The sequence below is a fragment of the Mirounga leonina genome, unplaced genomic scaffold, assembly GCF_011800145.1.
Source record: "Mirounga leonina isolate KUSES-001 unplaced genomic scaffold, KU_Mleo_1.0 Mir_168, whole genome shotgun sequence".
Taxonomy (NCBI): domain Eukaryota; kingdom Metazoa; phylum Chordata; class Mammalia; order Carnivora; family Phocidae; genus Mirounga; species Mirounga leonina.
The window spans coordinates 5,619,646-5,644,728 of NW_023270426.1; the positions used below are offsets into that span (position 1 = coordinate 5,619,646).

A 25,083-nucleotide genomic window follows, 5' to 3' on the forward strand; every position below is an offset into this window, starting at 1 on the left:
TGGAGCTCTCCTTTCCCTAAGTTAGACCTTTAGGAATGACCTTTCTGGATGCTGTGTTTCTTGTTCAAGGCCAAACTTTCAGATAGAGCTTCACTTATTTGCCCATCAATAGAAATAGAGGAGAGGAGCTCCTAAGAGCATGTTCTTTTAATTCTAGTTCTTATACCCTTTCCCCTGAAGATCTCTCATAAAAAATGGCTTTAATAAAATTCCTTGAGGTCAGAAGATAGAAGAAATTTAAGGTTCCTTTTACAGAGAATGCTGCTGCTAAAAACCTGCATTAACCTCGCCTCTCCTTCTTGCTTATTGAACACGTAGGCCTGTGGTCTCTTAGAGGCATCGTTGATCTTTTTTGTGTTGAATGTAACTTGAAAATCAGAACATCATACTGAATAGGATTCTTGAGGGCACTCTTTGGTTCCCTGGCACTAATGTATATCCACCTAGGGATAATAGGATTGGCAGTACGGTCCCTCAGGACTTTTACTGAGTGTTTGGTCTGTGCCAACCAAATAGCAACTAGAGATAGTGGTAGGAACTGAAGGCATAGTGGTGTTGGAAACTGGTGTGATCCTTGCTCTCCTGAAGCCTATTGTTAGGAAGGGGATAGATAAATACTAATCAAATAATTACAGTAATGAATGTGCATTTATAAACAGAGCTCGGATTGGATTGGATATATCTATCAACTCTTAGAACTTGCCTCCAACAGAAGGGATAGGGGAAAGGTTCTTTTATGCTTTCCTTTATCATCCATCTCCTATAATACTGTTTTTCATTGGTGTCTAACAATTGATACCTTGTTCGGACAGGTAATTAAGTCAAATTATTTCTCTTCTCCTTTAAAAACAAAAATCAATAAATTTGTTTGTGGAAAATAGTTTACCTTCCCTGAATCCATTTTAGCCTTTACTGTTCAGCAGATACCAGCATGATCTAGTTTATATTTGATTTAATATGATAGACAAACTTTTTTTCACCTCTCTATTAGTTAGGGATTATCATTTGTCACAATTTACTCTGAATTTATACTTTAGTATACTTAATTTAGCAATTAGATGAAAAATAATACCAAGGAAGAATTTTTTTTTTTACCTGGTTTTGTCTTGAATGCCTTTCTTGAGTGTAAGATGGGGATCTCAGTTTCTGCTTTCCAACTTGAATCTTGATGCTAATAAATTGGCATTATCTAGCTTAGAGTTAGGTAGGTCATTTAAAAATTTAAGTTAAAAAGTCGTTAAAATAGAGGTAAATAAGTCACATTCCTTTACATATTGATGGCATTTTTCTTGGAGAAATTTTTAAGGAGACTTTCCTCTTAACATGTCTACAAATTACAGATTTATTTCTTAATGAGAATATTTTTTGAACTAAAGAAAATCTCTGTATATGTATATATAGATAAATTACAGTCTGTGACCTAGAATATAGAATTGTTTTCCTTTATAATAGTTATGTTAAATTTACCATTTTAAAAGCTGTTATCATTAATAATAACCGTGGCAAACATTGTATTGGGAATCTTACTTAAAATCTCGTTTAGAGGTTTAAAAATAAATGTGACAGTGGTAAAAATAGGAGACGTGTACGTTCTGATTGCTGGAATGATCGAAATATTAATTGTGTGTTATGTGTTTTGTTGTTGTTCTTAACAGACATTCCACTTCTCCCTTCTATCACATCTCTAAGTCTAAGTGAAAATAATGAGAAGAGCGGGCCTTTTGTGGTACACTGGCTGAACAATAAAGAGTTGCATTTTACTTTGTCCATGGAAGTCTTTTTACAGCAACTCAGAAAAAGTTTTGAACAACCATCTTCTGAGGCCAGTGTAGAAGACTCTAATCAGGCAGATGTAAAATCTGATGAAGGTAAGGCTTTAAGAAGGATAAAAATATGTTAAGTTTTATTGACAATAGCTAAGATTTTTATATTGGCGTAAGACTAGCTACTAGCTTCGGAAACTCAAAATTGCAGTGGCTTAATACAACTTTGGACTAGCTCAGTTAATAATCCAGGGTTGGTGTTCCTGTTCCCGGTGGCTTGCTTTTACTGGTTGATGCAGGCTCAGGATTCTCCATGCCTATGCTTCCGTCAGCCCCTAAGGCCTTGCTACTTGAAGGACTATCTGTGGCCTAGTAGCATTATTACCTGGGAGCTTGTTAGAAATTACCTATGTATTGAAGGAAATCTGGAAATTGGACACTGTAAATGTATTCCTTTAAAATAGTTTCTTTAAGGTGTCATATCAGTTATAAGTGCAAGTACCTAGAGCATCTCTAGTGTAGCTGACTCAGGTTTTAAAAAATCCAATAATGTGAAGAAAGTACAAATTACACTCCAATAATATATTTGAATAATTCACCCCAGAATTATAGACCCAATTCTGCCTTCTTCATTGAGAAAAACTAAGGTCCAGGGAAGTAGTATGTTTTACTTCTGAGTAAATTGTGGTACAACCAGTGTACCTATTCTCCAGTCCAGTAATTGTCCTCTATCGTTAATCCACTGACTCAGTCCTATAGGCCGTCTGACTGCTGAGTTAACTCTAATGGCCTTATATCCCTGGAGCGAAGTTATTTTTAAAGGGGAGCCAATTTCTTGTTTATTTGAAAGCTATTACGTTTTTCATCTTGAATGCATTTACAAAGATCTTTCTTAATAGCTTGATTGTATTTACTTGGTTCATGAATTCTTTTGCTTATAGAAATGGATGATGGTGTGGATGATCTGAAAATAAATCATGAAAAGAAGGAATTGGGCAGTGATAAAATAGTACCAAATTCAAGTTTTGTACCGTTACCATCAGCTGCCATTGATCATCAGATTGAAGTACTTCTGTCTGAATGGAGTAAAAATGCAGACATGCTCTTCAGTATTCATCCCATGGATGGCTCTTTGCTAGTTTGGCATGTGGATTGGCTGGACGAATACCAGCCTGGTATGTTTCGTCAAGTCCAGGTACTATTATTATGATCTCGGGAGAGCTGCTTCTTATTGAATGTGGGTACAGTTTTGTAATACTTCTTTGTATTATTTCATATGTTCTAATGCTTACTTTCTTAATTCTAGGTGTCCTTTGTTTCCAGAATTCCTGTAGCTTTTCCCACGGGTGATGCGAACTCTCTCTGTAAAAGCATAGTGATGTATGCCTGTACCAAGAATGTTGACTTGGCTATTCAGCAAGGGAAACAGAAACCTTCTAGCCTCACACGGTCTACATCAATGCTTATCTCTTCCGGCCACAGTAAATCAACTAACAGTTTAAAATTGAGTATTTTTACCCCTAATGTTATGATGATTTCAAAGCACGCTGATGGCTCTCTGAATCAGTGGCTGGTCAGTTTTGCTGAAGAATCTGCTTTTTCTACAGTTCTCAGTATTTCCCACAAATCTAGATACTGTGGTCATCGCTTTCATCTTAATGATTTAGCTTGCCACTCCGTGTTACCATTATTGCTGACAACGTCACACCATAATGCACTAAGGACACCAGATGTTGATAACCAGAAGCAACCTTGTGATCCTGTAAATACTGAAGAATGTTCCTTGGCACAACAGAATAAAAGCAGCGTTGATGTGACGTATCAGGATCCCAATGCAGTTTATAGTGAGCTTATTCTTTGGAGGGTTGATCCAGTTGGGCCATTGTCTTTTTCTGGAGGTGTTTCTGAGCTTGCCCGGATTAATTCTCTACATGTTTCTGCATTTTCCAATGTGGCATGGCTGCCCACTCTTATACCCAGTTATTGTCTAGGTAAGCTTTCTGATTTTTATTTAAGAAATTGAGATTTTCCGGTATCATCATTTCAGGGTTAAATTTTAAATGTTTGTGAATACTTTCTAGGTGCATACTGCAACTCTCCTAGTGCATGCTTTGTAGCAAGTGATGGGCAATATCTGAGATTATATGAAGCTGTTATTGATGCCAAGAAACTTCTGTATGAGCTTTCCAATCCTGAAATTTCTGTAAGTAAATAGCTTTTAAAATTAAGTGTATAGTATGAGGTTTTTAGATACTTAATTTATACTTTTTGGGCATGTTCTAGAATTGTGACCTATAATTTGTAATAAAAAGATGTATATTTTCTAGTTACTTTATTTTTTTCACATTTGCAATGTACCATTACAGCGATTTTTAGCTTCTTTAAAAAGAAACCATTTCTTTCATTCATTCCAAAAACAGAGTCTAGTGTCATACAATATATGTTTCTCTAATGCTTCTTTGCTCAAGGATAAATGAGGACTACTGGCAGTATAAATGTGGAAGTTACGTTGGTTCATCTGCAGTTTTTTTCAAGGCAATGGGAGCTGGAGTAACAGCAGTAGAATTTTTATCTTGAGAATCAAGGAAGAAAAAAGCTCTCAGCTTGGTTGCAGTACAGTCAGGAGTCCTTGCAACACCATCGCAAAGCCTTTGTCTTGTGACGGGCGGCACTTCTTCCTGTGCACAGCTAATAGCAACCCACCGTCTGCATTGTCTTAGCACCTCCAGCAAGCTACTATCTCCACTCTTCGTCTTGGTGTTTTTAAATATCCCTTACCTTCAGCCATGCTGAGCTTCTTGTTCAGGGGATTCAAGCCATCTCCTTAGCTACCAGTTAATGTTTTTGTTAATGTTCTGGTTTTACAGCTGCACAAGTGTCAGTGGTCTGCCCCAATCCTATCTTTCCCTGAATTATTTTTAATTTGTGTTTTTTTCAGAATGCAAGGTTTTTCAAAAACACATATAATAGTGTTATAGTAGAAACATATATTTATTGAGGGCCTTCTATTTTTCAGGTAGTATTTAAGTGCTGGGAATTGAGATGTGAAGAGAACACACAAATCTGAGATTACATTCTAGTGAAGGGGGTATAGAAAAAAAGGTAAAAATATATTAATAAATAGTATAGAGAGAAACCATGTTGTACAAGGGAATGCCAAGTAAGGTGCTGATCAGAAAAAGCCTCACAGGAAGGGTACCATTTGAGTAAGGACCTGCAGGAAATGAAGGATATGGATGTGGATATTTAGAGTATTTTAGGAAGAGAAACAGCCGGGCATGTTTGGTATATAAAGGAGCAGCAAGGAGGACATTGTGGCCGGGGCAGAGTAAGTGAGGTGAAGAGTAGTCAGGGATAAAGGTAGAAAATTAGCCTAGCCAAATCTTACAAGCCCTTCTGGGCCATTGTGGTAACTTTGGCTTTTACCGTGAATAACATAGAAACCATTGAAGACAATGCCAAATTGATATGCTCTCACTTAGGTTTTGAAAGGATCTCTGGCTGCTGAATAAATCAGACATGGGACGAGAAGTGGCTTCACAGTAGTCCGGGAGAGAATCAAGGGGCCATAGAGTGGTAGCAAGTGGTAGTGGTAAAGATGATAAAATTGGTCACATCTGGATGTGCTTTGAACATTGAATAGGCAGGATTGGACTGGATGTGGGGCTTGTATGAGAAGAAGAGGATGCTCCTTCATGTTTGTGTGTGAGCACAAGGAAGAATAGAACGACTGAGTGAAGCTGGGAAGAATGTCTAAGAGGCTGATTTTGAAGAGCAGGTGGATTTGAGAGCCTGGTGTTGAACATGTTAATTTCGAGATGACTGTTCGACACCCAACAGACGTAGTACGCTCGTCTGTAGTTTAGAGGGGGTCTGATCTGAAGGCATGAGATAAGTAGCTGTCAGAGTATGAATTTAAAGGTGTGGGGCTAGATGAGACCACGGAAGGAAAGTAGAAGTGATAGGATTGAACCCTGGGGCATCCCACTGTTAAAAGTGGGGTGAATGTGGTACATAGTGGAAGGCAGTGAGGACAGTTATTTCAAGAAGGGAGTGATCACTAGAATCAAAGGCTGCTGCCCATAGACAAAGTGTGATGAAGACCGAATTTAACAATGTGACCTTGACTAAGAGCAGTCAGGACATAGGTAGCTTGAGAAATCAGCATACATAAATAGTGTAGCAACATGTTTCTTAAGTTCCATCTTTCTCACCTCAAAATTAATGCCTAAAAAGCATTGATTCTTAGAACATTTCTGTGACATTGAAGTCAGTCTTCCACATTTATGGATGTAAAATATTCTTCCCCCTAACAATTACCATGCCTTGCTTTTGTTCCTCTCTGCATCAACTGACCCATGACTCTTACTCATTCCTCTGTAATGAATAGTAAGGTAAAGTCCTCGAATGTTTATAATGAAAGCAACTTGTGAATTTATTTAGCCCTACTTGAACTTATTTATTATTTATCTACTATGAAATTTTATATTGTTTATTAATTATTTTTTAATTTAATTGTTTAATAAAGGAGATATCCACTTTTTTTAAAAACAGAAATATGTTGGTGAAGTGTTTAACATCGTAAGTCAGCAGTCAACAGCCAGGCCAGGATGCATTATCGCATTAGATCCCATTACCAAACTTGTAAGTATCATTTTTCTGGCCACTCAGCATTAAGTGAATAACATATATGTCAACTTATGTTGGTGTTTATTTACATTCAGCAAGGCAGAAAAACCCAGCTGCTTCATGTTTTTCAAGAAGATTTCATTTTGAATAACCTTGAGAAGAAAAGTCTGGGAAAAGACAGAATATTACCTGATGCAGGTAAAGAATAGTTTTTTTTATGTAATGAGAAATATTACGTAGAGTACATTAAACAGTAAATAAAGATAAGTTGATATAATGTTTCATATCATCTATGTGAACTTAAAATTTTCCTGTGTAGGTTTGTGATGTTATTTACCATATACATACCAGTAGTTTTTTATTCTTTGATTTTTCTTTTTTAAGATTTTTGTTTATTTATTTATTTGAGAGAGAGGGAGAGCAGGAAAGAGAGAGCACGAGCAGGGGGAGCGGCAGGCGGAGGCAGAGGGAGAAGCAGGCTCCCCACTAAACACGGAACCCAATGCGGGGCTCGATCCCAGGACCCCGGGATCATGACCTGAGCCAAAGGCAGACGCTCAACTGACTGAGCCACCCAGGTGCCCGGTAGTTTTTTATTCTTAAACCAGGAAATAAACATGAAAAAATTAAAGGGGTTTGTCAATTATATTTTTTAAAAAGCATAATAGAGATGTTTTTTATTAGTAGTATGTGAGTACTCTTTGCATGGATATAGTCCTGCACTAACGTTAGGTTTGGATAATACAGATGCCTGACCTTTTAGAAATCTACAATTTAAAGCAGTAGCTTAAAACTTCCAGTTATAATTTAAAGACAAAAGTGTTTTAATTAATACTTTTATAGTTAAACATTTAAAAAAAATTAAACTCCTCCACTAAAAATTAACTGTTATTTTATATAGAGGAAAACAGAGCAAAATGAAGCTCAAATCTCTTGGTCATCAGTTTTAATTACAGAGCCAAACCAAACTGAGAAATGTCTTTCCTTAAAAATGAACCATACAGTTTGTGCCTGGTGCTTTTAAAAGTCCATTACGAATACTATTTTCACTCTGTATTTGTTCCAGATTATTTTTCTTACTTCTCTTGTACTCTTAATTCCATGTGTTTCTGGTTTTCTTTTCCTTTGAGGTTTGCACTGTTATGTTGAATGTCTTTTCTTACCACTGTTTTCACTTAGTCATTTTCCCTGAGAATTTGTGAACTGTGCAAAACACAGTGTTTTGGTAAGCTCTGAATATAATGATGGAAAGATACTGAAAGTGGAAAATAAAAATGTCAGGTACAGGATAAAGGGCTATTTATATCAATAAAGTGTTCTTTATTTTTCCTTTTTTATATTGAAATATTAACATTAATATTTTTAAGGTTTTTTTTTTTTAAGTCTCTCTAAGGTTTTTTTAAAGAGATTACTCTCTTATACTTTAGGTGGAGTTTTGTTGTGATCTTAAATCTATTCTAGCATTTTCTTTTCTAGTATTCTTCAATTTTTAATTTATTTTTTTCTCTTTAAAACAATATTTTTCCTAGTTTTTCTTAAAATATCTCGGGAATTCTTACTGACTTTTACTCAAAAACTGTTATCTTCATTATCAAAGTTTTCCAGAAAACTCTTGAGTTTTCCAGAAAGTATAATGTGTTCATTTCTAATTATCAAGAACCAAAGAAACGTTTCACAAATACTCTCATTATTAGGACATTCTTTCTTGTTAGTAAAATTATCAGAAATAGATCGATCTCTGATCTTTTATCTTTAGTCATAATCCCTTATCCTCTCCTTCCTCTTAATTCTTGTAATTTAAGTGCCTAACTCACCCAGAACATATTACCAAGGTTACCTTTTCATTTAGTTTCTTAACACAGTACAACTTAAGATGTTTATGGTTATTTTTCTGATTTTTATATATTCTGTGATTATAGTTTTTAAAATTTTTCTTTACATAATTTCGTACATAGTGAAGACTAGTTTATAATTAAGAAAACTTGTTTATAATTAGTTTATAACTAATATATATAACTAGTTTATAATTAAGAAAACATCATTAAACCAAGTTAATTTTTTTTCAGGCAATAATGAGTCACTGATTTTATATTTTAGATGCAGTGTTTTTATTTTGAGCAGCTTGTGTGCTGCTTAAATGATGCAGTTTTGACTAAGAAAAGTTTTCTTAATGTGGTGAATGATGACAGCTTTTATTTTGATTCTTAGATAAACTTCATTAATAGGTCATTCCATTATGGAAGTTATTTACTTTGAAATATATTTGGCAATACAGTTTTAATCATGATACGTTGATTTAAAGTATCTGTCACATATGGGGCGCCTGGGTGGCTCAGTCGTTAAGCGTCTGACTTCGGCTCAGGTCATGATCTCAGGGTCCTGGGATTGAGCCCTACATCGGGCTCCCCACTCCGCGGGAAGCCTGCTTCTTCCTCTCCCGCTCCCTCTGCTTGTGTTCCCTCTCTCGCTGTGGCTCTGTCAAATAAATAAAATCTTTATAAAAAATAAAATAAAATAAAAAATAAAGTATCTGTCACATAGTTCCCACCTGTTCAGAAATTTTTTTATGGTCTAACCTGTGTGAACAACGTGACAGTGATTACTGTGATATGTGACTTTTTTTAAGCCTGTCGATTCAGGGATGAAAAGCATAGCATACGTTTAATTGTTAAAATTTTAATTTAATACAAATTCATGTGATCAGAAAGTTGATTGCATTCCTTAATGCTACTTTGTATATAGAATTTTAGGTAAGAGTTTTTAATTTTTTAAAAATTCATTCATTTTTAACTTGGCATATTTAATAAGTTGTCTCATTTATCCGTGTTAATAGTGAAAAATATTAATACCAACAGGCAGCGCACCTAATGGATTTTCTGAGAAATTCTACCTAATTGTAATAGAGTGTACCCAAGACAACCGTTCATTGTTACACATGTGGAATTTACATTTGAAGTCCATTCCTGTCTCATTGGGTGAGTCTTCTTTTTTTTTTTTTTAATCTTTTGAACTTTAAGTAGGCTTAAATGAACAAATTATATATGGTTAGATAGTTCAGTACATATTTTTTAAACCTGTTCTTATTGACTGAAAATAATTGTAGTTTTATTCAGTTAATTAAAAAAGCAAACAGATTCTCTGATTTTCTTTCCATAAAGAATCCTATTAATACGTTTTCTCATCCTTCATAAGGCTTTGGGATTATAAAATATAGCAGTTTTAATACTTACAGGGCTCCCCCCCTGGTTTTTGGTTCTTATGTTTTATAGATGAAAAAGTAGATACAAAAATATCTGAAGCAGTTTGGCAGCCGGAAGAACATTATTCTTCTTCTCCAGAGAAGATCGTATCTCCTTTTTCACAGAAGTATCAGGCTTGCAGAGCAAATCTCCAGAGTACCAGCAAGTTGACTCTGACTTCAGAAATGGTTTATAGCCAAGAGTTGAATTTGCCAGAAGGAGTTGAAATAATAAGTGTTAAGCCATCAGCAGGTTTGTAAAGTTTGTGAAAAGAGACTAATCAAACTTGATAATCCATGAATATTTAGTAAGGTATTTAAGAAGAGGCACAACTTCTGTTTGTAAATCCACATGGAAGCAGAAATGGAAACACTATTTTAAGTATCCTATATTGAAAATTTAAATAAATTCTCATTATGTTTTCAGATTATTCTGACATTTGTCAGCCAGTTGTAGTCTTAAATATTGATTTCCGAAACAAATTTTCATGATGTCTTTATGCAGTAAAACCCAGAGTTTCCTGGGCAGAGATAGTAACGAGGTTGTGCCTTATTTACCAACTTTGATAATACTGGTAGTGACTGCCTGGAGCTGTGTGCTCTGAAGGATTCTGAGAGTGTGGGTCCTGGTATATATTTATCATCTTTATCCTAGGGCAGTGGTTCTCAAAATGTGATCCCCAGACTGGCAGCATCAACATTATCTGGCACCTATTGTTAGAAATAAAAATTCTTGGGCTACCCCCAGGATTTACTGAATGACAAACCCTGGGGTGCACCTACCAGGCTGTTTTAACAAGGGTCCCACGTTTGGGATTGAACACAACAGATCACGAACCACAATTCTAGGGTATCAAGAAAACCAACACAAAATCCATCTTTTTATCACCCATTTCTTTGGTTTTTGTAGTCAGAGTGTGCATTTTTGTTTTTTTCTACTTCTCTGTCATTTTTTTGGACTGATGACTTTGAATACTTTTCAGTGCCATGTTATCAGGTACTTAATCTTTTTTAATTGGTGAAGTTAGCAGGAGTTGGGGTATTTTTTTTTTAGTTTATTTTTATTATGTTATGTTAATCACCATACATTACATCATTAGTTTTTGATGTAGTGTTCCATGATTCATTGTTTGCATACAACACCTAGTGTTCCATGCAGAACGTGCCCTCTTCAATACCCATCACCAGGCCAACCCATCCTCTCACTCCCCTCCCCTCCAGAACCCCCAGTTTGCCTTTCAGAGTCCACAGTCTCTCACGGTTCGTCTCCCCCTCTGATTTCCCCCCCTTCATTCTTGCCCTCCTGCTATCTTCTTCTTCTTCTTCTTTTTTTTTTTAACATAAAATGTATTATTTGCTTCAGAGGTACAGATCTATGATTCAACAGTCTTGCACACTTCACAGCACTCACCATAGCACATACCCTCCCCAGTGTCTATCACCCAGCCACCCCATCCCTCCCACCCCCCACTACTCCAGCAACCCTCTGTTTCCTGAGATTAAGAATTCCCAATATCAGTGAGGTCATATGATACATGTCTTTCTCTGATTGACTTATTTCACTCAGGATAACACCCTCCAGTTCCATCCACGTCGTTGCAAATGGCAAGATCTCATTCCTTTTGATGGCTGCATAATATTCCATTGTATATATATATACCACATCTTCTTTATCCATTCATCTGTCGATGGACATCTGGGCTATTTCCACAGTTTGGCTATTGTGGACATTGCTGCTATAAACATCGGGGTGCATGTACCCCTTCGGATCCCTACATTTGTATCTTTGGGGTAAATACCCAGTAGTGCAATTGCTGGATCATATGGTAGCTCTATTTTCAACTTTTTGAAGAACCTCCATGCTGTTTTCCAGAGTGGCTGCACCAGCTTGCATTCCCACCAACAGTGTAGGAGGGTTCCCCTTTCTCCACATCCCCGCCAACATCTGTCGTTTCCTGACTTGTTAATTTGAGCCATTCTGACGGGTGTGAGGTGATATCTCATTGAGGTTTTGCTTTGGATTTCCCTGATGCCGAGCAATGTTGAACACTTTTTTGGTGTCTGTTGGCCGTTTGGATGTCTTCTTTGGAAAAATGTCTGTTCATGTCTTCTGCCCATTTCTTGATTGGATGGTTTGTTCTTTGGGTGTTGAATTTAAGAAGTTCTTTATAGATTTTGGATACTAGCCCTTTATCTGATATGTCATTTGCAAATATCTTCTCCCATTCTGTCGGTTGTCTTTTGGTTTTGTTGACTGTTTCCTTTGCTTTGCAAAAGCTTTTTATCTTGATGAAGTCCCAAGAGTTCATTTTTGCCCTTGCTTCCCTTGCCTTTGGCGATGTTTCTAGGAAGAAGTTGCTGCGGCTGAGGTCGAAGAGGTTGCTGCCTGTGTTCTCCTTTAGGATGTTGATGGACTCCTGTCTCACATTGAGGTCTTTCAACCATTTGGAGTCTATTTTTGTGTGTGGTGTAAGGAAATGGTCCAGTTTCATTCTTCTGCATGTGGCTGTCCAATTTTCCCAACACCATTTGTTGAAGAGACTGTCTTTTTTCCATTGGACATTCTTTCCTGCTTTGTCGAAGATTAGTTGACCATAGAGTTGAGGGTCCATTTCTGGGCTCTCTATTCTGTTCCATTGATCGATGTGTCTGTTTTTGTGCCAGTACCATACTGTCTTGATGATGACAGCTTTGTAATAGAGCTTGAAGTCCGGAATTGTGATGCCGCCGGCTTTGCTTTTCTTTTTCAACATTCCTCTGGCTATTCGGGGTCTTTTCTGGTTCCATACAAATTTTAGGACTATTTGTTCCATTTCTTTGAAAAAAGTGGATGGTATTTTGATGGGGATTGCATTGAATGTGTAGATTGCTCTCGGTAGCATTGACATCTTCACAATATTTGTTCTTCCAATCCATGAGCATGGAATGTTTTTCCATTTCTTTGTGTCTTCCTCAGTTTCTTTCATGAGTATTTTATAGTTTTCTGGGTACAGATTCTTTGCCTCTTTGGTTAGATTTATTCCTAGGTATGTTACGGTTTTGGGTGCAATTGTAAATGGGATCGACTCCTTAATTTCTCTTTCTTCTGTCTTGTTGGTGTATAGGAATGCCACTGACTTCTGTGCATTGATTTTATATCCTGCCACTTGACTGAATTCCTGTATGAGTTCTAGCAGTTTTGGGGTGGAGTGTTTTGGGTTTTCCATATAAAGTATCATATCATCTGCAAAGAGTGAGAGTTTGACTTCTTTGCCGATTTGGATGCCTTTGATTTCTTTTTGTTGTCTGATTGCTGTGGCTAGGACTTCTAATACTATGTTGAATAGCAGTGGTGATAGTGGACATCCCTGCCGCGTTCCTGACCTTAGGGGGAAAGCTCTCAGTTTTTCCCCATTGAGAATGATATTCGCTGTGGGTTTTTCATAGATGGCTTATATGATATTGAGGTATGTACCCTCTATCCCTATACTCTGAAGAGTTTTGATCAAGAAAGGATGCTGTACTTTGTCAAATGCTTTTTCTGCATCTATTAAGAACATCATATGGTTCTTGTTTTTTTATTAATGTATTGTATCACATTGATTGATTTGCGGATGTTGAACCAACCTTGCAGCCCAGGGATAAATCCCACTTGGTCGTGGTGAATAATCCTTTTAATGTACTGTTGGATTCTATTGGCTAGTATTTTGGTGAGAATTTTTGCATCCGTGTTCATCAAGGATATTGGTCTGTAATTCTCCTTTTTGATGGGGTCTTTGGGGATCAAGGTAATGGTGGCCTCATAAAACGAGTTTGGAAGTTTTCCTTCCATTTCTATTTTTTGGAACAGTTTCAGAAGAATAGGTATTAATTCTTCTTTAAATGTTTGGTAGAATTCCCCTGGGAAGCCATCTGGCCCTGGGCTTTTGTTTGTTGGGAGATTTTTGATGACTGCTTCAATTTCCTTCATGGTTATAGATTTGTTCATGTTTTCTGTTTCTTCCTGGTTCAGTTCTGGTAGTTGATACATCTCTAGGAATGCATCCATTTCTTCCAGATTATCTAATTTGCTGGCATAGAGTTGCTCATAATATGTTCTTATAATTGTTTGTATTTCTTTGGTGTTGGTTGTGATCTCTCCTCTTTCATTCATGATTTTGTTGATTTGGGTCATTTCTCTTTTCTTTTTGGTAAGTCTGGCCAGCGGTTTATCAATCTTGTTAATTCTTTCAAAGAACCAGCTCCTTGTTTTGTTGATCTGTTCTACTGTTCTTTTGGTTTCTATTTCATTGATTTCTGCTCTGATCTCTATTATTTCTCTTCTCCTGCTGGGTTTAGGCTTTATTTGTTGTGCTCTCTCCAGCTCTTTTGGGTGTATGGTTAGGTTGTGTATTTGAGACCTTTCTTGTTTCTTGAGAAAGGCTTGTATTGCTATATACTTTCATCTTAGGACTGCCTTTGCTGTATCCCAAAGATTTTGAACAGTTGTGTTTTCATTTTCATTTGTTTCCATGAATTTTTTTAATTCTTCTTTAATTTCCTGGTTAACCTATTCATTCTATAGCTGCCATGTATTTGAGTTCTCTCTGACTTTCCTCTTGTGTTTGAGTTCTAGTTTCAAAGCATTGTGGTCTGAAAATATGCAGGGAATGATCCCAGTCTTTTGGTGTTGAGATCTGTTCTGTGACCTAGGATGTGATCTGTTCTGGAGAATGTTCCATGGGCACTAGAGAAGAATGTATATTCTGTTGCTTTGGGATGGAATGTTCTGAATATATCTGTGAAGTCCATTTGGTCCAGTGTGTCATTTAAAGTCTTTATTTCCTTGTTGATCTTTTGCTTAGATGATCTGTCCGTTTCAGTGAGGGGGGTGTTAAAGTCCCCCATATTGTATTGTTGTCGATGTGTTTCTTTGCTTTTGTTATTAATTGCCTTATATAATTGGCTGCTCCCATGTTAGGGGCATAGATATTTACAATTGTTAGATCTTCTTGTTGGATAGACCCTTTAAGTAGGATATAGTGTCCTTCCTCATCTCTTATTACAGTCTTTGGTTTAAAATCTAATTTGTCTGATATAAGGATTGCCACCCCAGCTTTCTTTTGGTGTCCATTAGCATGGTAAATGGTTTTCCACCCCTTCACTTTCAATATGTGAGTGTCTTTGGGTCTAAAATGAGTCTCTTGCAGACAGCATATTGATGGGTCTTGTCTTTTTATCCAATCTGATAGCCTGTGTCTTTTGATTGGGGCATTTAGCCCATTTACATTCAGGGTAACTATTGAAAGATAGGAATTTAGTGCCATTATATTGCCTGTAAGTTGACTGTTACTGTATATTGTCTGTGTTCCTTTCTTTTTTTTTTTTTTTTTTTAAAGATTTTATTTATTTATCTGAGACAGAGAGAATGAGAGAGACAGAGAGCACATGAGAGGGGGGAGGGTCAGAGGGAGAAGCAGGCTCCCTGCCGAGCAGGGAGCCCGATGCGGGACTCGATCCAGGGACTCCAGGATCATGACCTGAGCTGAAGGCAGTCGCTTAACCAACTGAGCCACCCAGGCGCCCCGTCTGTGTTCCTTTCTGGTCTATGTTGCTTTTAGGCTCTCTCTTTGCTTAGAGGACCCCTTCCAATATTTCTTGTAGGGCTGGTTTCGTGTTTGCAAATTCCTTTAGTTTTTGTTTGTCCTGGAAGCTTTTTATCTCTCCTTCTATTTTCAGTGACAGCCTAGCTGGATATAGTATTCTTGGCTGCATATATTTCTCATTTATTGCTCTGAATATATCCTTCCAGTCCTTTCTGGCCTGCCAGGTCTCTGTGGATAGGTCTGTTGCCAGTCTAATGTTTCTACCATTGTAGGTTACATATCTCTTCTCCCAAGCTGCTTTCAGGATTTTCTCTTTGTCTGTGAGACTCGTAAGTTTTACTATTAGATGTCGGGGTGTTGACCTATTTTTATTGATTTTGACAGGGGTTCTCTGTGCCTCCTGGATTTTGATGCCTGTTTCCTTCCCCAAATTAGGGAAGTTCTCTGCTATAATTTGCTCCAATATACCTTCTGCCCCTCTGACCCTTTCTTCTTCTTCTGGGATCCCAATTATTCTAATGTTTCGTCTTATGGTATCGCTTATCTCTCGAATTCTGCCCTCGTGATCCAGTAGTTGTTTATCTCTCTTTTTCTCAGCTTCTTTATTTTCCTTCATTTGGTCTTCTATCTCACTGATTCTCTCTTCTGCCTCATTTATCCTAGCAGTTAGCGCCCCTATTTTTTATTGTACCTCATTAATAGCCTTTTTGATTTTGACTTGGTTAGATTTTAGTTCTTTTATTTCTCCAGAAAGGGTTTCTCTGATAACTTCCATGTTTTTTTCAAGCCCAGCTAGTATCTTTAAAATCATCATTCTGAACTCCAGATCCGACATCGTACTAATGTCTGTATTGAGTAGATCCCTGGCAGTCTGTACTGCCTCTTGTTCTTTTTGTTCAAGTGATTTTTTCCGTCTTGTCATTTTGTCCAGAGGAGAATAGATAAATGAGAGAATAAAATGCTAACAGGGTAACAACGTCCCCAGAAAATATACTCTAAACAAATCAGAAAAGACCTGAAACCGGGGGAAAAGAAAGGGGCAGGAGCTGGGGTATTAACAGTGTTCTGGTAACTTTTAATTCTGCTTCTTTGTATATTTTACTAATAGAGGCATCAGTGCAAGGAAAGTTAAAGTTTGAAAAAGAATGATGTTTGCATTGACACAATTTTCAGAGCTGTTCCCTTAGCCAGAATAGTATGATCTTCACTGCTGAACTCCAGTTAAAACATATGGCAAATGTAAGAGAAATATTTCTAGAAACAGTCCTCTTACTTAACTTTGGCCCAAGTTGAGTTTGGCAGAAGAAGAGGAGTTCTAGGGAAAGAGAAGAAATACGTTTTGTTTGGCAAAAACAGCATACAGTAAATGGTAGTCTTAAGAATTTTGTTTTTAATCACGACTCTGCAGCAGGTAAACCTGCTAGTCTCTTTTCAGCTCAGAGATACCAGTGGACAATGCTCACTGTGTCCTTCTGCAACACTGCTATACTCCTTGAGGACTTTTAAAAAAAACTTCATTAAAATTATGTTGAAATGCTTTTAAAATAGGGTAAATGTCCTAGATAACATTTATATATTATGTCCCTATATAACATTTATATATTATAATTAGTAATTTATATTTAATAATTTGGAACAGGGGTTGGCAGACTATGGGCCATCTACCTGTTTTGTAAATACATTTGATTGAACCTTGCCACACCTGTGGATGACTCTTGGGTATACCTGCTTTTGCTCTGCAGTGGCAGGGTGGAAGAGTTGCAGCAGAGACTCTGTGGCTAGCAAAGCCTCAAATAGTCACTACTATCTTAAAGGAAAAGAAAGCTTGCCGATGGTTTAGGAAGTTAAGAGTATATAGTTACATTAAGGACAGCAAATGTTTTGTCTCACTTAGGAATCTTAGCAGTATCAGTAGAATCAAATACCCCTCAGTTATGGAGGGCCCATTTAGTACATAGGTAAGCGTGGGATGCACACAAAATAGTAAAAACACTGAAGAGGAGGAGCCAATAAATGTTGACACAGTTTTTAAAATGTATTGGTATCTTTAAAATGCAATTTATAAGAATTGGGTGAAAAGAATGCTGGTCTGAGAACCAGGACTAGAATTCAGGTTTTCTAATTCTGTCTTATTCTAGCTGTTTGATTTAGTGGAAGATACTACGCACATTTGGTCAAGGGTCCTTACCTATAAAATGTAGGAATTGAAGTTACCTCAGAGTTCTCTTTCAGCTCTAGATTTTGGTAATATTTCCCTTTTTGTATACCTTTTTGATGTCATTAAAAGCTTTTTACTGATCTTGTTGACTCTTAAACTAAATGTAGGCTGTCTTGTTAACAGTAGTTGATCCAAAGACCAAAACCTTTGGTGCATGAAAACAGAAATATTTAACCAACTTTGACATTTTGTTAATAGATTATTTTTATTTTAGGCCATCTGAGTTCTTCTTCCATATATCCTATGTGCAGTGCTCCTTATTTATTGGCAACTTCATGTTCGGATGAGAAAGTAAGATTCTGGAGATGCAGAGTAACAGATGGAGAATCTGACACATCAAAGAACGGAAAAATGGATCTTGTATACATTTGGGAAGAATGGCCATTACTTATCGAAGATGGACTTCATAGCAATAGTAGTATAACCGTCCCTGGGAGGCCTGTAGAAGTTAGCTGTGCACATACAAATCGGTTAGCAGTAGCGTACAAGCAGCCTGCATCTAATAGTAGGTCTTCTCAGGACTTCCTCATGCACGTCAGTATTTTTGAATGTGAGTCTACAGGAGGTTCATGTTGGGTCCTTGAACAGACGATTCATTTAGATGAATTGAATACAGTGTTAGATTCTGGTATTAGTATCGATAGCAATTTAGTGGCTTATAATAAACAAGAGGTGTATTTATCCAGTAAAGAGAGTATCACATCAAACACAAAGCATTTAGTTCACTTAGATTGGATGTCTAGAGAAGATGGTTCTCATATCCTCACTGTAGGAATTGGATCAAAACTTTTTATGTATGGACCCCTGGCTGGCAAGGTACAAGAACAGGCTGGTAAGGAAAGCCTAGGCTTTCCTCTCTGGGAAAGCACTAAAGCTGTGCCTCTTTCTAAATTTGTCCTCTTAAGAAGTATGGACTTGGTTTCTTCTGTGGAAGGCTCTCCACCTTTTCCTGTTTCTTTATCCTGGGTCCGGGATGGCATCCTGGTGGTGGGAATGGATTGTGAAATGCATGTATATTCCCAGTGGCAGCCATCTTCTAAACAGGAACCTGTTACAACAGATTCGTACAATGGGAGCACTCCATCTATAATAAGTTTAATAAAACAGAGCAACTCCTCAAGTTCTGGATTACATCCTCCAAAGAAAACTCTGACTCGATCCATGACCAGTCTTGCACAGAAAATCTGTGGAAAGAAAACTGCCTTCGATCCTTCTGTGGATACAGAAGATTCAGGTCTTTTTGAAGCTGCTCATGTTCTTTCCCCAACTCTACCTCAGTACCATCCCTTGCAGCTTTTGGAACTCATGGACCTTGGCAAAGTTCGGAGAGCAAAGGCCATCTTGTCTCACCTTGTCAAGTGCATCGCTGGGGAGGTTGTGGCGCTGAATGAAGCTGAATCCAATCACGAGCGCCGCCTTCGGTCTCTCACTATCAGTGCTAGTGGAAGCACTACCAGAGACCCCCAGGCTTTCAACAAAAGCGAAAATACGGATTACACAGAAATAGATTCTGTCCCTCCACTTCCCTTATACGCCCTACTTGCGGCAGATGATGATAGCTGCTACTCATCATTAGAGAAGTCTAGTAATCAGAGCACCTTAAATAACTCAAACCAGTTGTCAAAAGAAAGTTACGATGAGCTCTTTCAGATCCCAGCTTTAATGACTGATCATCAAGTGGTAGAGACAGATGAGGAAAATACCAAGCCCAGGGTCATTGACCTTTCGCAGTACAGTCCAACTTACTTTGGTCCTGAGCATGCTCAGGTTCTTTCTGGCCACTTACTTCACTCCAGTTTACCAGGACTCAGCCGGATGGAGCAGATGTCTCTGATGGCCTTAGCAGATACGATTGCAACTACCAGCACTGATATCGGGGAGAGCAGAGACAGAAGCCAAGGTAAAACTAAACTGGGGACAGGATTGGAGGAGAAACTGGTAATAAGTTTACTTACTTACACAGAAAATAATCTTAAGTAATTTTTGTAAAAATTATGCCCAGGAAGGTTTTTTTTAATCATTATTGTTCCTTTCCCAGTATATATAAAGTTTAACTTTAATATATGCTATTTATCCCATAAATCATAGTACTTTGAGAAAGTATGCAGAGATTCATTATGCCAGTCATTTTTACCTAATTGCTCAATAATAGTAAAGATCCAACTGAATCCTTTGGAGTTTGGCAAAAGTTAACATTTTTATTAACTAATCACTTTAGATACCTGAAAATAAAAGGTGCTTTCTGCTTTACTTTTACTCATGTTGTAATCACTATTTATTTGGTTTTTAAAATATTGAGGTTTTTTTTTTTTTTAATTAGCACTGATGTATATACTCCTACCTAGAATAGCAAAAATATAAGGATATTAAAATTAGGTCTTTTCCTCACCCAGAGAGCATTTTTTTCCTCTTAATCTCCTGAGTTATATATAAAAATAAAAAATTGAATGTAGAATTTCCATCATATCTCAATAAGATCTGAAATTAATAAGTCCAGCTTTGTGCATAGATCAGTAGGATGCACCCCTTGAACTACGCTTGAAAGGAACATACACAACTATTCTTTCCCATATTAGCAGCAGATTATTGGGATGGGTCTAGGACTTGAATCAACACGGAAGATACTTTATACTCCACAGTGAAGGTTAAACTATTTTAAAATTTAGTCACATTTTGATTTAAATAAGATCAGATCTTAATAACATTTACTTGGATTTTGCTAATGAACTGGTTTTCTTATAAATACAAATAAGTAAATACTTTTTGTTTTGTTTTTTTTTAGGTGGAGAAACTCTTGATGAATGTGGCTTAAAATTTCTTTTGGCTGTTCAACTTCATACTTTCCTTACAACTTCCCTTCCAGCTTATCGAGCTCAGCTCCTTCACCAAGGTAATTTTAGTAGTAATCTACTAAAAAGAATGGGAGTAAAAGTAGAGAGGCTGGAGCACATTTGTTTGTTTTTGCCCAGATTTGATAACAATGACAAATTTGACACATTCTAAGTTTCCTTAACTTACTTGTAAAAATACTTATTTCCACTTAATTTTCTTTGCTTAAAATACTGGAATTTTTTGGTAGATGGAAAGAGTTAATGAAGAAATGGATATTGGGCAATTGGATATTCTGTGTTACATTTTTAAATGCATCATACGTTAAAGGCCAATTAATACTGTTTTATTCTCTTTAACTTCTTTAGGTTATCTTCTTTCTTCTGTTTGACATTTATTGAAGTTCAGTTTTTTACCCAAAATTTGAGTAACATTTTTGCTACAGAAATATATTTAATTTCTAATGGTCTTACGGAGTAGAGACATTGAAAGTAAAAATTCACTTCCCCAAACTACTCATTAACGTGTATTTCAGGTATTAGTTTAGTAACCTTTCAGATACTCTTATGTAGTTAGTCAGGACTCAAAGTAACAAATAACTGTACTGAAATTTAAGGTAACTTAAAACAGGGTATTTCTTGGGTTAGGGTTAGTGCCCAGGAAGTTCGGAGGTAGAGCTGCATTCCAGCATTATTGGGTCTGTAGGTTTAAACGGTGTTATTGGGACTCCACAAGTTAGCCTCTGCTCATTGGTGTCTCTCTGTTGCTCTCTCTTTTCCTTTCTGTCTTTCTGTTTCCTCCTTACCTTCATTTTGTATATAGCTTTGGAAAAGTAAAGCTTAAAATTCTAGGTCAAAGTGTTTATTTATGAAACGTTATTGAACTTGGTTGAGAGATAATAGGAATATAAAAATGTTTAGAATAGCAGTCCATTCACTGCCTATGTGTTTTTCTTTTTTTTAAATTTCTGTTTCTTTCTTTCCAAAGACTTGGGTATAGTGAACACTTCATATTCCTTGGCATTTGATACTAGGTTTAAATGTGAGTCCATATATGTCAAAGCCACATCTTATAATTAAGCATGTACTTCACCCAGAAATACTATACAGAACATACTCTGAAGAGACAAAATAGAAGCTCAACAAGAAATACCACATGTACTGGCCAGTAGGTTGAGAGAATAGGTGATGTAAATGATGCTGTTTAAATAGAAAAGTATCTGACATACTAGTTACCAGGTACGGTACTCTTCTAAATGCTTTAACTATAGTATTTTAATCCTCACAACAAGGTAATAAGGTAGTGCCATGATTGTTCACGTTTTATAAATGAGGAAAATTGAAGAATCAAGAGACTAAGTAACTTGCCCACAGTTCTATAGTTAGGGTTGGAGCTGGGCTTATTGTATACATTCTGATTCTGGAGTCTGCAGTCTTAAGTTCTGTTCAGCACGCTCTCCCATCTACTTGATGCTTTTTTAATCCCATGGAGTTAAATCCACAAAAACAAACATTGACCAAAGGACAGTGAGAGTCAGCAATGAAGAACAATCATTTCAGCATAGAATAAAGCTTTACATGTTTCTCATTTTCTAAGGAAAGATCGTGGGTAATAGCTAGAGAACAAAAATAATCACAGTAGCATTTGCCATACAGCGTTTTTTAATCTTTTAAAAAATATGTTTTAATTATAGAAAATATATGCTTATTGTAGAAAACAATGAAGTGATAAAGTTGTTAGGAGAAGCAAGGAAAAAAAACCCATATTCCCTCCAACCCTAACTACTTAGTTGTAACTCTGTGAGTCTCATGAAAGTTTAGACATTTTTATGGCAAATATGGAACACACATTTCTGATAATTATTATATAAACATTTATATTTCTTATAAGCATTATTTTTGACACTTCTTCAGGCCTGTCTACTAGTCATTTTGCCTGGGCATTTCACTCAGTAGCAGAAGAAGAGCTGCTGAACATGTTGCCAGCCATGCAGAGAGATGATCCCACTTGGTCTGAACTGAGAGCCATGGGTGTGGGGTGGTGGGTCCGGAATACACGCACCTTACGCAAGTGCATAGAGAAGGTAAGTTGTGTTTTATTTTGGTATAAAAATGAATTAGGGGCGCCTGGGTGGCTCAGTGGGTTAAGTGTCTGCCTTCAGCTCAGGTCATGATCCCAGGGTCCTGGATTTGAGTCCCGCGTCAAGTTGGGCTCCCTGTTGAGCGGGGAGCCTGCTTCTCCCTCTCCCTCTGCCTCTCCCCCTGCTTGTGCTCTAATTCTCTCCATCCCCCCCATCAAATAAATAAATAAAATCTTTAAAAAAATGAATTAGTATATTCTGAGTTTCTTTAAAGGACATTCCATATTTCCTGTTTCTCTTTTTTTAATTGAAGCAGTAAAATGCTTTTAAATAGCCATTATATTTCAAAATATCACACTAATACAGGTTTTTAATGTTTATATTCTAATTCTTAAATTGCTAGTTGACACATTTATTTAGTAGCGTGTGTCTGATTTTTACAAAATAATATGTGCACATCTTTGGAAAAATAAAATAGTAATGAAGAGCTTGTAATGAAAAGCGTTGTCCTATGTTCCCACCTCTCTGTGTCTTTGGAGGCCGCCATGAATTACTTTTGAAACTATAAAAAATGTACGTATATCTGTGTATAATACGTGTTTGTGTGTGTGTATGTACATCTGTGCATTAGTGTACATATTTTCTAAATTTATTGAACATTTAAATAAAGTGTGCTAGTCTTCAGTGTGAAATTGTTTTGTTCATTTAAAAATTGTTTCTGTGAAATTTTGACCAATATTTTCTAATTGTAGGTAGCCAAAGCAGCCTTTTATAGAAAGAATGATCCTTTAGATGCTGCCATCTTTTACCTTGCAATGAGAAAGAAAGCTGTGATTTGGGGATTATATAGGTAGGTGAGAAAACTATGCTTCAAAATGGGAAACTCCTCATGAGGAGTAAATGTATGAAGTAAAAGTAAAGATTTGTGGTTCTTGTTAAGTGTGATTCTTGTAAATTCTTATTTTTGCATTTAAGGAGAGATTCATAGGAAAGAAGCCCAGGTATTTTCCAGAACAAAAGAATCTTGATGAGGTCACTTTAGTTTGTTTTCAGGTTTATCAGTCCAGAAGAACATTTTTTTTTGTTTATTTTAAGAACTTCCCATGATACTTCTATAGAACAAAGAACTAAACTAAAAACTTGCATCTGGAGTGGGGGAGATGAATCGGTGGTCTTGAACAGGCATCCAACCTCTGCCTTATTACGAGCTCATGGGCTGGGCCATCCCTCCAAACTACCCTCCTCCAGTGGTCCTTGACCTGACCTCATTCTTGAGCTAGGGTCGCTTGGAATTTTTCTCTTTCACTAGTTCTCAGCAAGACTTGATAAACATGATCACCAAAAATAGTTCACCATTTATTTTGCATTCAGTTCCAGGTGATTCCATATGAATAGCAACCTTTGGGGGAAAATCATGGGTACCAGTCAGTCTTCTAAGAGACTAGATCTTTTAGGATTGTTTTGAATGATGACAAATTCCTTAGGTTTTGATTAGCAGTCATTATCAGGTGGGCATTGGGGGTGAAGGTGATTCATGAAGTTTAAATGGTAAAGTACCACACAAGTTAATATAAGTTACATATTTTGCATGGATTTAGACATAATTTCTTGAAGTACTGCTAAAGCAGTTTTCTTTATGGTTTGAAAGAAATTTTTTCAGTAGTCTCTGAGATTTATATGAAGAAGTAGATGTTTACTGTAAGTGTTCTTTTGCTCAGAAAAGAAGCAGATGTATAGTACTTGATGCACTAGCAAGTGTTTCTTTGGAGTCTTAACATTTAAATGGCTGACTTTGGTTAAAATTGGTTCTGATTGTGGAAACATTGTGTTCCAAAATTTTCATACATTTTTTTTTTTCTGTATAGATCCCAAAGAGACCCCAAGATGACACAGTTTTTTGGACACAATTTTGAGGATGAGAGATGGCGTAGAGCAGCTTTAAAGAATGCTTTTTCTTTGTTAGGCAAACAAAGATTTGAACATTCTGCAGCATTTTTTCTTTTAGCTGGTTGCCTCAGAGATGCAATTGAGGTAATGATGAAACTTTTTAAAAAAAGCATTGTCATCTTTTTAAGCTCTTTCTGTAGGTTCAATTTTTTATTTTTTAATTTCAGTTTAAGTATAGTGGAAATTATGTAAGGCTAAATACTTAGTAATATTAAACAGTGACTTTTAAAATTTTGCCATTTAGCTTGAATGGTACTTATACAGAGTGAAGATTAACCACATTATGTTGGTTGGTAGAGATAGCTGATCTGACTTTTAAGAATATTTATGAATAGGTTAAAAAAACGTTTGTTCTATCAGTTTAAACATATGTGAATCTATATTTGGCTCTGTCTTAGTTGATGAACCGTAGCATATTTTTAACCAATTATTTTTCAGTAAACCTTAAAATAATTAAAACATTTGAGGTACAACCTGTCTATCTCAAATTGCTCTTTTTAAAAATATGTGTTTATTTGAGAGAGCGCACGCACGAGAGAGAGCAGGAGCAGAGGGGAGGGGCAGAGGGAGAAGGAGAAGAATCAGACTCCCTGCTGAGCAGGGAGCCCAACACAGGGCTCAATCCCAGGATCCTGGGATCATGACCTGAGCTGAAGGCAGCCACTTAACTGACTGAGCCACCCAGACACCCCTCAAATTGCCCTTTTGCTTGGAGTTTCATACAAGTAATTCGAAACAGCTTTTTAATGAGGAAGGAAACCCTATATAGTCTGCTGAGATGGATGGGGAAGAGTAAAAGTTCAGGAAACAATGTC

The 25,083-nt window shown here is 36.7% G+C and overlaps 1 protein-coding gene across 7 annotated transcripts in view; it reads left to right on the forward strand.

The window, feature by feature from the left end:
- Nucleotides 1–25,083, forward strand: part of DMXL1 (Dmx like 1) — a 134,396-nt gene that overhangs the window by 40,634 nt on the left and 68,679 nt on the right. For all 7 annotated transcript variants that reach the window (XM_035013968.1, XM_035013970.1, XM_035013973.1 and 4 more), the window contains 13 exons: nucleotides 1,656–1,868; nucleotides 2,705–2,958; nucleotides 3,070–3,754; nucleotides 3,845–3,966; nucleotides 6,318–6,407; nucleotides 6,488–6,590; nucleotides 9,248–9,367; nucleotides 9,662–9,883; nucleotides 17,627–19,312; nucleotides 20,195–20,302; nucleotides 22,155–22,324; nucleotides 23,074–23,171; nucleotides 24,187–24,352. In XM_035013968.1, coding sequence (XP_034869859.1) covers nucleotides 1,656–1,868; nucleotides 2,705–2,958; nucleotides 3,070–3,754; nucleotides 3,845–3,966; nucleotides 6,318–6,407; nucleotides 6,488–6,590; nucleotides 9,248–9,367; nucleotides 9,662–9,883; nucleotides 17,627–19,312; nucleotides 20,195–20,302; nucleotides 22,155–22,324; nucleotides 23,074–23,171; nucleotides 24,187–24,352 — 4,037 coding nt within the window. The remainder of the gene's footprint in view (nucleotides 1–1,655; nucleotides 1,869–2,704; nucleotides 2,959–3,069; nucleotides 3,755–3,844; nucleotides 3,967–6,317; nucleotides 6,408–6,487; nucleotides 6,591–9,247; nucleotides 9,368–9,661; nucleotides 9,884–17,626; nucleotides 19,313–20,194; nucleotides 20,303–22,154; nucleotides 22,325–23,073; nucleotides 23,172–24,186; nucleotides 24,353–25,083) is intronic.